Genomic DNA, 13,705 nt, shown 5'->3' with positions numbered 1-13,705 from the left:
ATAACTTGGAATTTGTGTGTAAAATGATAGTCTTTATGCTATTTTATTTTTGCTTCTTTTTTCTAGTGATGCCTAGACTGGAGGTCAATAAATGATAGGTTGAAAAAAATTTCCTCAAACCTAAAGCTCTATTTTATGTTTTCACTTTGTTTAGAAATGTGTAAAATGCCAGTCACTATCCAAAGTCATCTTTTTATATTTACCCTTTTCCCATATGCATAATAAAATTCAAAGACTACACAAATTTGTCAAGCAAAAGCAAAACAACAGTTGTACCGCTCAACGTTATACACATCAATAAAATTATTTCTTCTTTTTGCATAACGTGGCCTTTGTTTACACCGGAAGTTGCCTGTGATGCCAGTGTGTTGATCACGTGAGAGACGCTCTCCCCATAGAGCACTTCCTGTAACGTTTCCTGTGTTTGTAAACTGAAAAATTGCTAGTCCGACAAGAAAATCTCTATCTACTGTAAGCGAGGAAGACGAAGGTAAAAAAAAAAACATTCAACGTGCGATGCTATTTTTATTCCACATATAACTGTATTAAAACGACGACTTGTTGTTTAAAAGCATTGCAATCTGAAGTTAAATAGACGGTGAACTCACGCCCTGTTGTGCTTTGTAGAGGATGAATGGATGTGAATTAGTATGTTTACATCAACATTGTGTATACAGATTAGATTGAAGAAGAATGGTTATACAGTTCTGAATGAATGCACTCTTGCTTTTAATATTTGCCTTGATATGTACGAATATATTGTGGTCTATATTCAGCACAACCTGCAAGGCAACTTGTTTTATTTCCCTTGATTTCTATTAACTTGATTACTTTTAATGGCGTGTATTAAATAGGTGCTTTCTTGTAAAATGTGTTTTCTTTAGTTTGACTTGCTTTGCTTTAGATTGCATTGTGTTTGCCATGTGATAATACTGATGCAATCTAATGTTTTATCTCTTGAAATGCATTTAACCTGGTTGCCAAATCCTCTCAGAAATGAATGTATTAGGTCAGGACTTTACATCATAAAATATAGCCTATTCACACACTCGCATGATTTGTTCATTTTGGACAGTACAACTACTTTATTTTACCAATGCACTGCGTCTGTGGCGGCATATGCGCCTCATTTCTTTCATTCAAACCGTGTCTTCATGTTTTTCATGATTTATAATTGTGCTGAAGAAGAAATATAATTGTGCTGGAAGGAAAGTGGGTGTTATTCAAATAAATCAGCTTTTTCGTTCTATTGAATCCCAGATCCTGACTGATATGATCCAAAATCAACAGGGCATAAACGCTTGGGTGTATTCCTACCATTCCAGTTTGACAGAACCAATGAGAATCCACTTCATTCAGTTTCAGTTTTGAACTGCTTTGTTTCCAGATGTCATTTAGGGGTTCTTGACGCCTGGAAATGTGAAAAACCAATTACAGAAGCCAAACAATATGGCTTAAAAACACAGTCCTATAAGCCTACACAAACAGAGGCTTGGCAATATGAACATGGAAAAAGTATGATTCTAGCTAATAAAAACTGTGATTTTCTTTCCTTCGGTTGAAAACTTATGTTAATGGTGGGCTGGATGTGTGGTAACATCATGGATAGAGATAGATATTCCCCTTGCTTTATATCACCCCTTCTGTTTCTAGGCTTTGGCCCCTGATGTTTTAAACAATCTCCCTGCCCAGAGTGAAGTTCTGTCCTCCAACACACACACGCACACACACACACACACATACTCTCACCACTGCGATGTCACACCTTTCCAGCAGCTCAGTGCGAGATCACATTAAATGGGTCAGTGTTTCCAACCCCCCCATATTTAATTTCCTTTAATTAATTTCCAACAAAAATGCACATTTGCCTCATTTGCGACTTATAAGGAACATAAGCAATGTGTCATACAAACAAGCAATTTGTCATAATTTAGCTTTAAGAAAATTAAGCTTCAGGATCATTAGGATATTTGCATTGTGATATTGTTTTCTTGATCATTGTGACATGATATCACATCCACAACCATCATACATGTAATAAGAAATCTCATTCTAATGACTGTAATGTAAAAATCAGTTATGATGATATATTGTTTTAATTATAAAGTATTTATACAGCATAATAATAATTTTTGTACTGCCTAATATATCTGGATTTTAATAAAAAAAACAGAACTAGAGGTCGACTGATAACAAAGGTGGTGGAAAATGCCGATAACCGATTAATCAGTCAAAAGTTTCTAAAAAACAATTAATAGAATGTAAAAAAAATAAATAAAGTCTTTCCTTAATATGACTCCAGATGGAGTTTATTGATCGACTAACAGAACTTTCAACTATAATCATGCCTGAAACACACCGAGGACTGTCATTTCATTTTGAAATGACAGAGACTTGGATCTGTTAAAATGCTTCATATTAAAGTATTTACCAAATTCAGCTTTTTATAGTCTATATATTGACCAGATAAAGGGATGTATACAGCATATATGTGTCTGTGTGTATGTACATATATATATATAAATAAAAGAGAGAGAGATTTAGACTAGATTATATACAACAAAATATGCATTGAGGTGAGGTTAGAAATATGAATGAATATTTTCAGTAATGAAGGATTTAGATACTGCAAATCCCCACATGATTTTCTTTATTTCTCCTCTAGAGGCCGCTGTTATAAGGTTCTTACTAGTCGTTCCAAGTCATTCTTACTGCAGAATGTTCTAGTGCACGGCATGGACAAACATTGAGAAATACAATTATTTTTATTTTAAATTGGCTTAAATTGTGCCTTTCTATTTAAATGCGTAAATATATCGTAATCGACGAAAAACGTTTTGTCAAGAATATTGCAATATACATTTTTGCCTTTTAAATTATTGCCCACCCATTATCATTTTGGGGTGGCAAATAGTAAAATGTTACTTTCTTAATTTTTGTCCCAGATTCACATATCAAGTCAAATTTCAAATCCATCTCAGATTAGTGGTTAGAAAAAGAGGTGACTTTGGGAAGAATGAATGAGTTTACTCCGCTTCTCTGTGTGTGTTTGTTGTCATGCTTGTGTACACAGGCTGGGGTGCTGGGCTGTGAAGCGGTGCTGTCCAGCATGGCACTCATGCAGGCTGGTTCGATGCCTAGTCATAAGAAGATGGGCTCTCATATGGGCCAGGGACAGAGAGAAAACCATCACAGCCACAATCACAACCAGGAGACCCACCGCCAGCTCGGCCACATGGTGCTATCCTCAGGAGTCAGCTGCCCACCACTGGTAAAGAGGAAACAATTATTAAGAATCAATACAGATCACAGGACTTAAGTTTGTAAAAACAGGCTCAAAATGGTTTTGACAGTAATGGATGTCTAGTGGCAAGGTATTCTGCAATTGTATTCGTTTGTACATTTGTTACAGCAAAATTTTCTGTAAAGCTGCTTTGAAATGATGTGTGTTTTGAAAAGTGCTATGCAAATAAATAAGCCTTGATTAGTCTCATGTTAACATGTATAAGATTAATATATATATTTATATTGTGGCTGTGCTATTTCAAAAGTGTGTATCTTAGCAGTTATTCAGGTGCACTGCCTTGCCCAATAGACTTCTATTTTGAGGGCAGTTCTGTATACACATTTTATTTATTTTTTTACAAACTGGAGAAAGAAACTAAATTATTTTCTGGACAGTTATTTTAAGACCTTGAAGTTGGATATGTTTTTGTAAGAAGTACGTCATAAATTTTGCACGACTCTTTGCCCTCGGCATTGCTTTCTCCATATTTCATAAAATGGTAATTTTATTCAATCTGGTGACTTATATCCTCTGTTATTCGACAGCTTATCCGCAAGGACGGAGAGTTTCACTCGTCCCGGCTTATGGATGAAAAAAACACACAAGCCAGCCAGAACACACAACCAAAGAAGAAGAACAGGAAGTCTGGACTTACCACCAAAATGAGAGAAAAACCCCAGGCAAGCATTTAGACTGTCTGCTTATTACCCTGCGAGTGTGCCTGTTTATGACATGTAGCAATGCCTTTCACATTCATACCATCACTTAATGTCTTTTCTGCTGGTTATGTGTAGGTGGAGATTGCTGATGCTGACGACGATAGCTCACTCGGCTCTCAAGTGCAGAAGAACTTCATCTGTGAGCACTGCTACAGTGCATTCCGCAGTAGTTACCATCTAAAACGGCACATTCTCACCCATACGGGTACACAATGAACATTTCAGATCTGAGATCTTCTTTACTTACTGACATACACTACCAGTCAAATGTTTGGACATATTTGATCAAATTTAGGTTTCTCATGATCTTAAAAACCTCTTAATCTAAAAGGCTTATGCTTGAAATTTACATTTACATTTATGTATTTGGCAGACGCTTTTATCCAAAGCAAATTACAGAGCCCTTATTACAGGGACAATCCCCCTGGAGCAACCTGGAGTTAAGTGCATTGCTCAAGGACACAATGGTGATGGCTGTGGGGTTCGAACCAGTGTCCTTCTGATTACCAGATTACCAGTTATGTGCTTAGACCACTACACCACCACCAAAATATGTTTTGGTCACTACATAATTCCAATTTTTCCTTACTTTTGACTGAGAGTGTAAATACAAAGAGAGATGTTGGTTGATAAGTGTTAAAAAGTGTGTGTCTTTGTGTGTGTTTAGGGGAGAAGCCATTCGGGTGTGATATGTGTGACATGAGGTTTATTCAGCGCTATCACCTGGAGAGACACAAGCGTGTTCACAGTGGTGAGAAGCCTTACCAGTGTGACCGCTGCCAACAGGTGAGATTAGAAACAGTGACAGACAATGGTTGGACATTAGAATGAATTCCCAGATTATTCTGGTCATATTGAAGCATTTACATTTTCAAGATATTACGGTATGTGTGTTAGTAATGTCTGAATCTTAAGAAAGTGGTTCTTTTGAACTGATTCTTTTTAATGATTTGGTCAAACCGATTTACAAATCCTTTGTCAGTCTAAGCTGTAAGTGAGAAATTTGTTTGATAGGGCTGGGGGAAAAATTCCAATTAATCGTGATCTTCATATTAACAATCACAATATTGATCTTTTACTCAGTGACAGCGGAGTCACGGTAATGCAGATATGCACCTAAATGGTAAAATACAGTTCAGAATCTTGGAGAGGTGTAAATGGATAGTTCACCCAAACAAAATAAAAACAATCTCCCATCATTTACTCCCATCCCAGATGTGTATGACCTTTTTTTCCTGCAGAACACAAACAATAATTTTTACAAGAATATCCTAGCTCTGTAGCTCCATACAATGCAAGTGAATGATGACCAAAATTGTGAAGTTCCAAAAAGCACATACATGCAGCATAAAAGTAATCCATATGACTCCAGTGGTTTAATCCATGTCTTCTGAAGCATTTCTTCCAACAGACCAAAATATAGCTCCATTTTCATTGTAAATGTTTGCATCTACGGTCTACTTGACTATCATGATTTCAAGCTTGGTTACACTTCCTAGCGCTATCTTGTGCTCAAGCACTAAGAAGTGTAATCAAGCTTAAAAACATGATTGTGCCTAGTGTAGTCAATGGCAAGATGTACATTAAAAAAGGAGTTATATTTGGGTCTAATCTCACCTAATACCGATTGGCTTGCTTCAGAGGACATGGATTAAACTACCAAAGTTGCATTAATTACTTTTATGCTGCCTTTGTGCTTTTTGGAGCTTTTAAGTTTTGGTCACCATTCACTTGCATTGTACAAACCTACAGACCTGAAATATTCTTCTAAAAATCTTTGTTTGTGTTCTGCAGAAGAAAGACAGTTGTTCACATCTGGAATGACATGAAGGTGAGTAAATGATTATGAATAAAACATTTTGGGTGAACTATCCCTTTAATGTAAACACAGTCAGTTATGTATAAAGTGAATGGAAACAGTGGGACAAAAGATTTATACCAACATTTTGGATTTAAAGTGTAAGTCCAAAAGATTTGTACCAAAATTTTGGACTTAACGTGTAGACCTGCTGCTGTCTAGGATGTTGTTAATATTAAGCATATAAGAAAACCACTCACTTCTATTGGCTGAATAACTAATTATACTAGGTATATTACGGAAATATAAATTTACAAACTATATTTTACTATTTAAAATTTAGTCACATTTTAGGTTTTTAAAAATATACAAATCCATGCATTATATAAATATGATTATATTTTGTTACATGTTAATCGTTTATTGCATAATTTATACTACAGTGATTTGTAGAAGATTTGCCAAAAATGGGTACTGTCTCTTTAAGAAAACCGGCAGTTCTGTAAAGAGCATCTGTAAAGAGTGCATGTTAATGATAGAGCACTCAAATGGCTTTACTTCAAACGTGCTGTTCGTTTATTGAATTATATGTTTTTTTTTTGTTGTTTTTGATCAACAACTTACTGTAAAGAACTTTAAAAAGAAACATTATTCAATAACAAATGGATTGCGAGGATTACATCTTTAGACACACATTACACAGAATGAGCCAAACCATACTTTTACACTCAACACATAGTGAAAGACTTTGGTTCTGAACAATTTTGCCACAATTCTACTTAATCACTGGGCATAGTGCAAAATGTGGTCTCATATGCGTGATTTAGGCTACACAAGTTACACATAGAGTAAAAGATTGATTTAGGATTTAAGAATCGATATCAAGATCGTTCAAACGAAGATCGCAATGCATCAGAATATCTATATTTTTACCCAGTCCTAACATTTAACCAGATAACTACAAAAATGAACACTGTGTGAAGAGTTCTGGGACCCGTATTTTGAGTTATGGCTAGGGCAGGTGACGATTCATCGACGTCATCGATTACAGAAATACGTCGATTTGCGTAACATGCGTCCGTGCCTCGCATTGGAATAATTAAAATGGCATCACCCAGTTTAAGCATGGATTCCCCAAAGAACAAATTGCAGCTAAAAAAACTTGCCCATGGTGATCTAAAGCGTGGGAGTATTTTAGCAAGAGATCCACCAATGTGGTGCTGTGTAAGATATGTAAATTGGAAACGGCTTATCACAGCCGTACAACCGCCATGAACGAACACTTGAAGCGAAAGCATCCCAGAGCGCTTGTCAAGACTGCAGCACCCTAAATCCTGTTTAAGTTTTTGTCCCCACCCACCCAAACATGATATAGTATTACAACACGTGTTTCTTTTAGAAGTAGTCACTTAAAATATAAATTCTAAATGTTTCCTCAACGCCCCCATGTTAAAAGTAATTTCTGCACCACTGCTAACGTAACTTTACAACATGCGTCATCTAATTTTGTTATTTGGCCGTTCTATATTTTCCGTTTACTTTAATGGCCATGCAGCCTTCTACATTGCGAGTAAATTTCGCACTATACAACCAAAAAAACGCCTGTTATTAGCCACTGGCAAGTAAATTGTAACATTTCACTCGCCAGTGATAGTTGTGTAGTGTCCGAGGCCCCTTTAATGAATAAAAAGCATTTGATTAAGAAGCTGGACCCAGCCTCATCTTTCCCTGCATGCAGTCTCATGCGCGCGCAGTAAAAAACACTTCTGTCAGGGAACCGCACCGCTGACGTCACAAGAGCAGCTCTCTTGAGAGTGTGTGAAGATGAACCACTACTCAAGCGCTCTGATGAGCACGCCGTCTACAGAGACTTGCGCCAAACTCCCGCGAAAATATAAACAAAGTATACAAGTATTAATTTTGTGAACGCAAAGCGCTCCAGTTTCACTTAACGTCCATGTAATGTCAAATATCCGTGGTCATTGTGGGTTTATTCACGCAGTGTTAATAACAGGCAGTGATTGAGAGGAGATGTCCTGCTCTATTTCTGTGGAGATGATCAAATGCATGAAACTGAACCTTGTGCGTTAATCAGAGAGCCTTAAAATAATGTGTGAAAGTGAAGAATTTAAGGCAGAAATATTTTACTATTGCATAATATATTATAATATAATAGCTATAGACAAAAAAAAAATACAAAAGAAGCTGAAGAAAACAAAACATTGAAAGTCCAATGGATCAAAAGTAAATCGGACAAATAAGAGAGATATATTTGAGTTATTTAGACATATTTTGATCATTAAAATATTATTAAAAAATGTATACTTTTATATTTGACTGTCATTCATATGTTTTTGAAGCATACCTTTTTGAAGCCTTTGAATTTTATTATATGACCCAAGCTATATTTGTATGTATAGTCATATTCGTGAAACACCTAAAACAGACAGTTAATCATCATATTCCTATAACAGTAATCGTAGTCATAATCGCAATTATTTGTTTGACTATTAATTGTCAGCCAAATTTCACAATTGTGATCCCTAATTTTCATTATTAGGTTCCTACCTTGTGAATTGTTTAGTTAAAAATGTGTACGAAATTTCAAAAAGTGACAACAGCTTGTATCATTATTAAAAATGCGATTTCATGACATCTTATAAATTGAAATTTGTACAATCTTAAAAAGCTAAAATGAGATTAAAATCATAAAGCAAAATAAAAACAATAATTACAATATACTATGTTGTGTGAATATATATGAAGAGGACCCCTCTCTCGGTTTGCTTAATATATTTTTTTGTTACATTATGCTTACATGTCATCAAAAGTCTGGCGAGTAAAAACAAAAATGTACTAGCCAATGACTATTCTTTCTCTATCACGATCGTAGAGGGTTGCCATGTATGAGTGAGAAAATGGAGTAAATTGTGTGACTGTTACAGTATGTAAATCATTTCAATTATATTCCTTGCCCCACTGAGATTTAATGCAGATTGCAATAGTTTTATTTATTCCTGTTAGAAAAAGTTAACTGTTGCTCGAATTCCACTAATGTTACTGAAATATATGGGGGAGGGAGAGAGGAGGAGAGGTGAAATGTGGAGGGAGGGGGGGAAAGAAGGAGTGAGAGAGAGATTGTGTGTATGTGGTAAATTGTATGTGTGTATTACTGAGAGTTGATTAAGAAAGCAAAACTTTTAGATATTCCTGTTAAAAAAACATTTAAGTGTTACTCAAATTGCACTAAATTTACTGTAAAATGATTTTATGTTGGACTGTTAAACTCGAGGTTGCACAATGTTTTGATATTCTAACATTGTGCAACCTCGAGTTTAGAAGTGCAACATAAAATCTCTCCAAAATAAAATTAATGTTGGACGGTAAAATGGAGATTGCCAGTTAAAACAGGGCTATTTTTGTTGCAGAATAATGCCCTGCAGTGCACACTTTTTATTTATTTATTTATTAAAATATAGAAATATTAATGAAACAAGTTTTTTATATTTATTTTGGGTTAATTAATTGTTATATTAATCAAGAAATAATAAAAATAAATCTTTAGAAAAATCGTTCGATTAATCGACTAATCGGAAAAAATAATTGTTAGGTGCAGCCCTAGTTATGGCTCAAATGAATCTGGGAATCAGTTCATTTTAATGACACGCCGGAATTAACTGATTCGTTTAAATGAATCGGTGCAATGGTGCCAAAATTTGCCTTTATAATTTTGAATCGCTTCTCTCGCACAGAACTTTTCAAGAACTGACAGGTTACTACGACATCGGCGTTTGTGTGCTGTGGGCATCCCTAAAGAGGAGAACCAGCCGTGCATTGAGGGAAGGCCGTATTCTCAGGATCCCTCCCAGCACAATCCATCCTGGGGCCCACTGCAGACAAGCAACAGCAGGCTGGCGGTGTGACAGGAATTCTGTCCGCTTATACAAATCTCTCCTCAGCAAACCCAGTGGATTCTTTGCAGCCAACATACAGTCCAGCACTGTAGCGGAACGGACATGAGTCTGAGCCTGTAAGCTGTTTAAAGTGACACATCCAGCTCACTAACAGTGGACACTTACACTTGTTAGACTCTGGGAAATAGTATTTTGTATACCTAATAATCGTAGATGGTACTGTCATCAGCAGGTCGTTTAGTTATTCATTCAGTCCAGGCAGTAATGCCTTCTGTGTATAAAATAGAGAATTTCTTCCTTTGTAGCTATAGTAGAGGGTGTAGTTAGGGGTTAATGCATAGCAGGATTGTTCGCAGTGTTACAATAAAAGAGAAAATGAACATTCTGTCATAATTTACCGTACTCACCCTCATGTTGTTCCAAACCCAATTGACTGACTTCTGTGAAACACAAAGGGAGATGATAGATGGTATGTTACAGAACTTTGATTTTTGGGAGAACTATCCCTTGAGCATGAGCGACCTCACATGTCATCGCACGTTGCCTTTTCTGTCTGTGCAGTGAGACGTAGAGACAGTAGACACAATCTGATTGGAGAAGTTTTCTCAATGTGCACATCAATGGATCATTATCATTTATAGTATTTTCCAATTAAAGGAATAATCCTAGTTCAATACAAGTTGAGCTCAATCGACAGCATTTTGGGCATAATGTTGATTAGCTCAAAAATGTATTTTGAATTGTACTTTAAAAAAAAAAAATTGAGGTTACAATGGAAGTGAATGGGGCCAATTTTTGCAGGGTTTAAATGCAGAAATGTGAAGCTTATAATTTTATATAAGCACTTACATAAATTCTTCTGTTAAAACTCATGTATTATTTGAGCTGTAACGTTGTTTAAATCATAATTTTTACATCCATTTTAGAGTTTTAGGGTTTACAGTGTTATGCTGTCATGGCAACAAAGTTTACACAAAAAACATACTTGATTTTATCACACTAAAATCATGTTTACAGTGAGTATTTTAACATTTACGGATTGGCCCCAATTCACTTCCATTGTAAGTGCCTCACTGCTACCCAAATATTTGCCTTTTTAAAAGAAATTGAAGGATGAGTCGAAATAATTTTTTAGTTTTTTAAAGAAAAGGAGGGGCAAGTCAAAATAATTTTTTTTGGTTATCAACATTATGCCACAAATGCTTTCAATTGAGCTTAACTTGGATTGAACCCGGAATATTCCTTTAAATACTGTGATAAAAGGCTTGTGGTCATTGAGAGTTTTACACAGGCTGTGCAGTTTTAGCAGAAACACCTGGAACATCATAACTCCATCCTATATCCACAGGAGAGATCATGTTTTGGACTATGGTGTCAAGCTTTTGAAGTTGGCTTTTCGGTCAACATGAACACTGACTTTTAACAACGACATTAGACATATTGTCACAGTAATGATGTGACATTTTTACAGTATGATGGGACAAGTTTGTTTTAGCATTGCATTTCAGTTTCTCTTCTTAAATCACTGGATTGATGAAGTTGAGCCCCAGAGTAGTGCTGAAAACCTTGTAATAGGCTGTATAGTTCGTAGAGAGACAGATGTTTATATAAAGGTCTCGCTATGTTTCGTATTTCGCCAACCTCTGCCCTTGAACACAGACTTCTTGCACAGTTTTCCACTGCTGTGCTTGAGTTCATATATTTTTTCCAGCATTTTAAATAATTTTATTAGAAATTGTGGTAGGACTAGACTGCTGCCACTGTGTAATGTAGTGATTTCACTGTATTCGTTTTTATGTGCGTACATTTATTTGCATGATTTTTCTTTTGACAAATTAACTTTCTACGGTTCATGTATTGTGATTGTTTAAAAGAATGAAATGCTTTGATCCATTGTTCATTATTTCTTTTTCCACCATCCTCAAATGCAAACTACAAATGAAGTTTGTTGTCCTCCTGTTATGCACCATGTAGTGAGCAAAGGCATAGGACCTCACATTTACAATAAATTTTGTTTTTAAAAAAATAAATGCATGGCTTCGGTTTCTGTTCACTTAAGCTATTTGTTTATTTAAAGGAATATTCCGGGTTCAATACCAATTAAGCTCAGTCGACAGCATTTGTGACAATGTTGATAACCAAAAAAATTTATTTTGACTTGCCCCTCCTTTTCTTTAAAAAACAAAAATCTGTGTTCCAGTGAGGCATTTACAATGGCAGTGAATGGGGGCCAATTTTTGAACGTTAAAATGCTCCCTTTTTAAAAGTATAGCCACAAGACATAAACAATATGCATGTAAACATGATTTTAGTGTGATAAAATCACTTTCCAACCTTTTTTGTGTAAAGTTATAGCCAATTTTACAACTTAGTTGCTGTGACGATGTAATGTCAACAAACCTAAAACCCTAAGATGACTGTAAAATGACGATTTAAACAACAGCTCAAGTAATTCATGAGTTTTATCAGAAGAATTAATGCAAGTGCTTTTTTGAAATTATAAGCTTCAGGTTTTTGCCTTTAAACCCTCCAAAAACTGGCCTCCACTTCAATTGTAGTGCCTTACTGAAGGCTCAATTTTTGCTGTTTTTAAGAAAAGGAGGGACGAGTCTAAATTGTTATTTTTTGTTAATCAACATTATGCCACAAAACTTGTATTGAACCTGGAACATTCCTTTAGTTAGCACTATTTTAATAGCTGTTATCTACTTTAATAGCTATTTAGTCCTGCTATTTTTGATTTCCTGTAGTTCAACAGGTTGAGCGTGGCATAAAGACTCCGGGTCATGGGTTTGATTCCTGAGAACACATAAACTGATCAAATGGATACCTGGAATGAAATGTAATTATTTAATTTTTTTTTTTTCTTTATTTTTGTGCAAAGTGTCTGACATTTTTTTTAAAAATAGGGCTGTCGATTTAACACGTAAGTTCAATGCGATTAATTTGATAAAAAATAATGCGTTAAAGAAATAAACGCAATTAATCGCAATGCCCCCGTATAATGAAGATTCCTGAGAAATGCAAGCTTGTAGTACCACCTGATTACTCCAGAGGGCAGTAAGTGAAACTTCAGCTGTGTGGACAATGCGCAGTTTATACAGTGAAGAAAAACACCCTTCAGCAGCAGAACAACAGAAACATGCGTAATGTTCTTGTGTTCAAAACACTTGATGGAATTTAAATCCGAACTAAGGGATCTCAAGATGTGTTCCAAGTATTAAACTATATTTAACTTGACACAGTGACCTACAAATATTATGTTTATGATGCAACGCACCCGAGACGCTACACAAGCATGTCTGACGCAGGTGTGCATTGACGGGTATTTAAACAAGCCCTCATAATAAATCTCCAACTGATTGACCTATTCACTTGTGAAATGGATTCCTGTGAACTGTGTGCCAATGATTGACTTATGATCAATAATATGGTAGTAAACAATACATTGTATTCTAAAGCCGTTTTTTTGTATTGACTTATCAATGATTAACTCTTCTGCCACAATAATGTAATGCATTTTAATTATCTGAATATTTTTTATTTTACATATATAAATATTTAACAATTTTGTGTGTGTGTGTGTGTATATATATATATATATAATTGTTAAATATTTAATGTATACTATGTATTATACTACGTATAATTATTTCATCATTATATATTTAATTATTGTTATATGAGGGGCTTTCTCAGCATATATTTGTATATGCAATTAAATGCGATTAATCGGGACACCATGCAATTAATTCGATTAAAATTTGTAATCGATTGACAGCCCTAGTTTAAAATGCAAACTAGTTTTTGAAAGAAATACCAGCAGGCAATGCAATCTCTTAACTGGTGTATTTAAGCAGATTATATATATATATATATATATATATATACATACATACAGTGGGTACGGAAAGTATTCAGACCCCCTTACATTTTTCACTCTTTGTTATATTGCAGCCATTTGCTAAAATCATTTAAGTTCATTTTT

General features: G+C 35.2%; 1 protein-coding gene across 1 annotated transcript; it reads left to right on the top strand.

The window, feature by feature from the left end:
• The first annotated feature begins 388 nt into the window (after positions 1-388).
• Positions 389-11,743, top strand: LOC127628884 (zinc finger protein 740-like). The gene is made up of 6 exons (XM_052105836.1): positions 389-490; positions 3,074-3,271; positions 3,832-3,966; positions 4,081-4,210; positions 4,673-4,791; positions 9,556-11,743. Exons 2-6 carry the CDS (start codon positions 3,110-3,112, stop codon positions 9,724-9,726), a joined length of 717 nt encoding a protein of 238 aa, XP_051961796.1. The 5' UTR covers positions 389-490; positions 3,074-3,109; the 3' UTR covers positions 9,727-11,743.
• Positions 11,744-13,705: the final 1,962 nt, after the last annotated feature.

This window comes from Xyrauchen texanus, chromosome 35 (genome assembly GCF_025860055.1).
Source record: "Xyrauchen texanus isolate HMW12.3.18 chromosome 35, RBS_HiC_50CHRs, whole genome shotgun sequence".
NCBI lineage: Eukaryota > Metazoa > Chordata > Actinopteri > Cypriniformes > Catostomidae > Xyrauchen > Xyrauchen texanus.
This window is presented reverse-complemented; position numbering and strand designations above follow the sequence as displayed.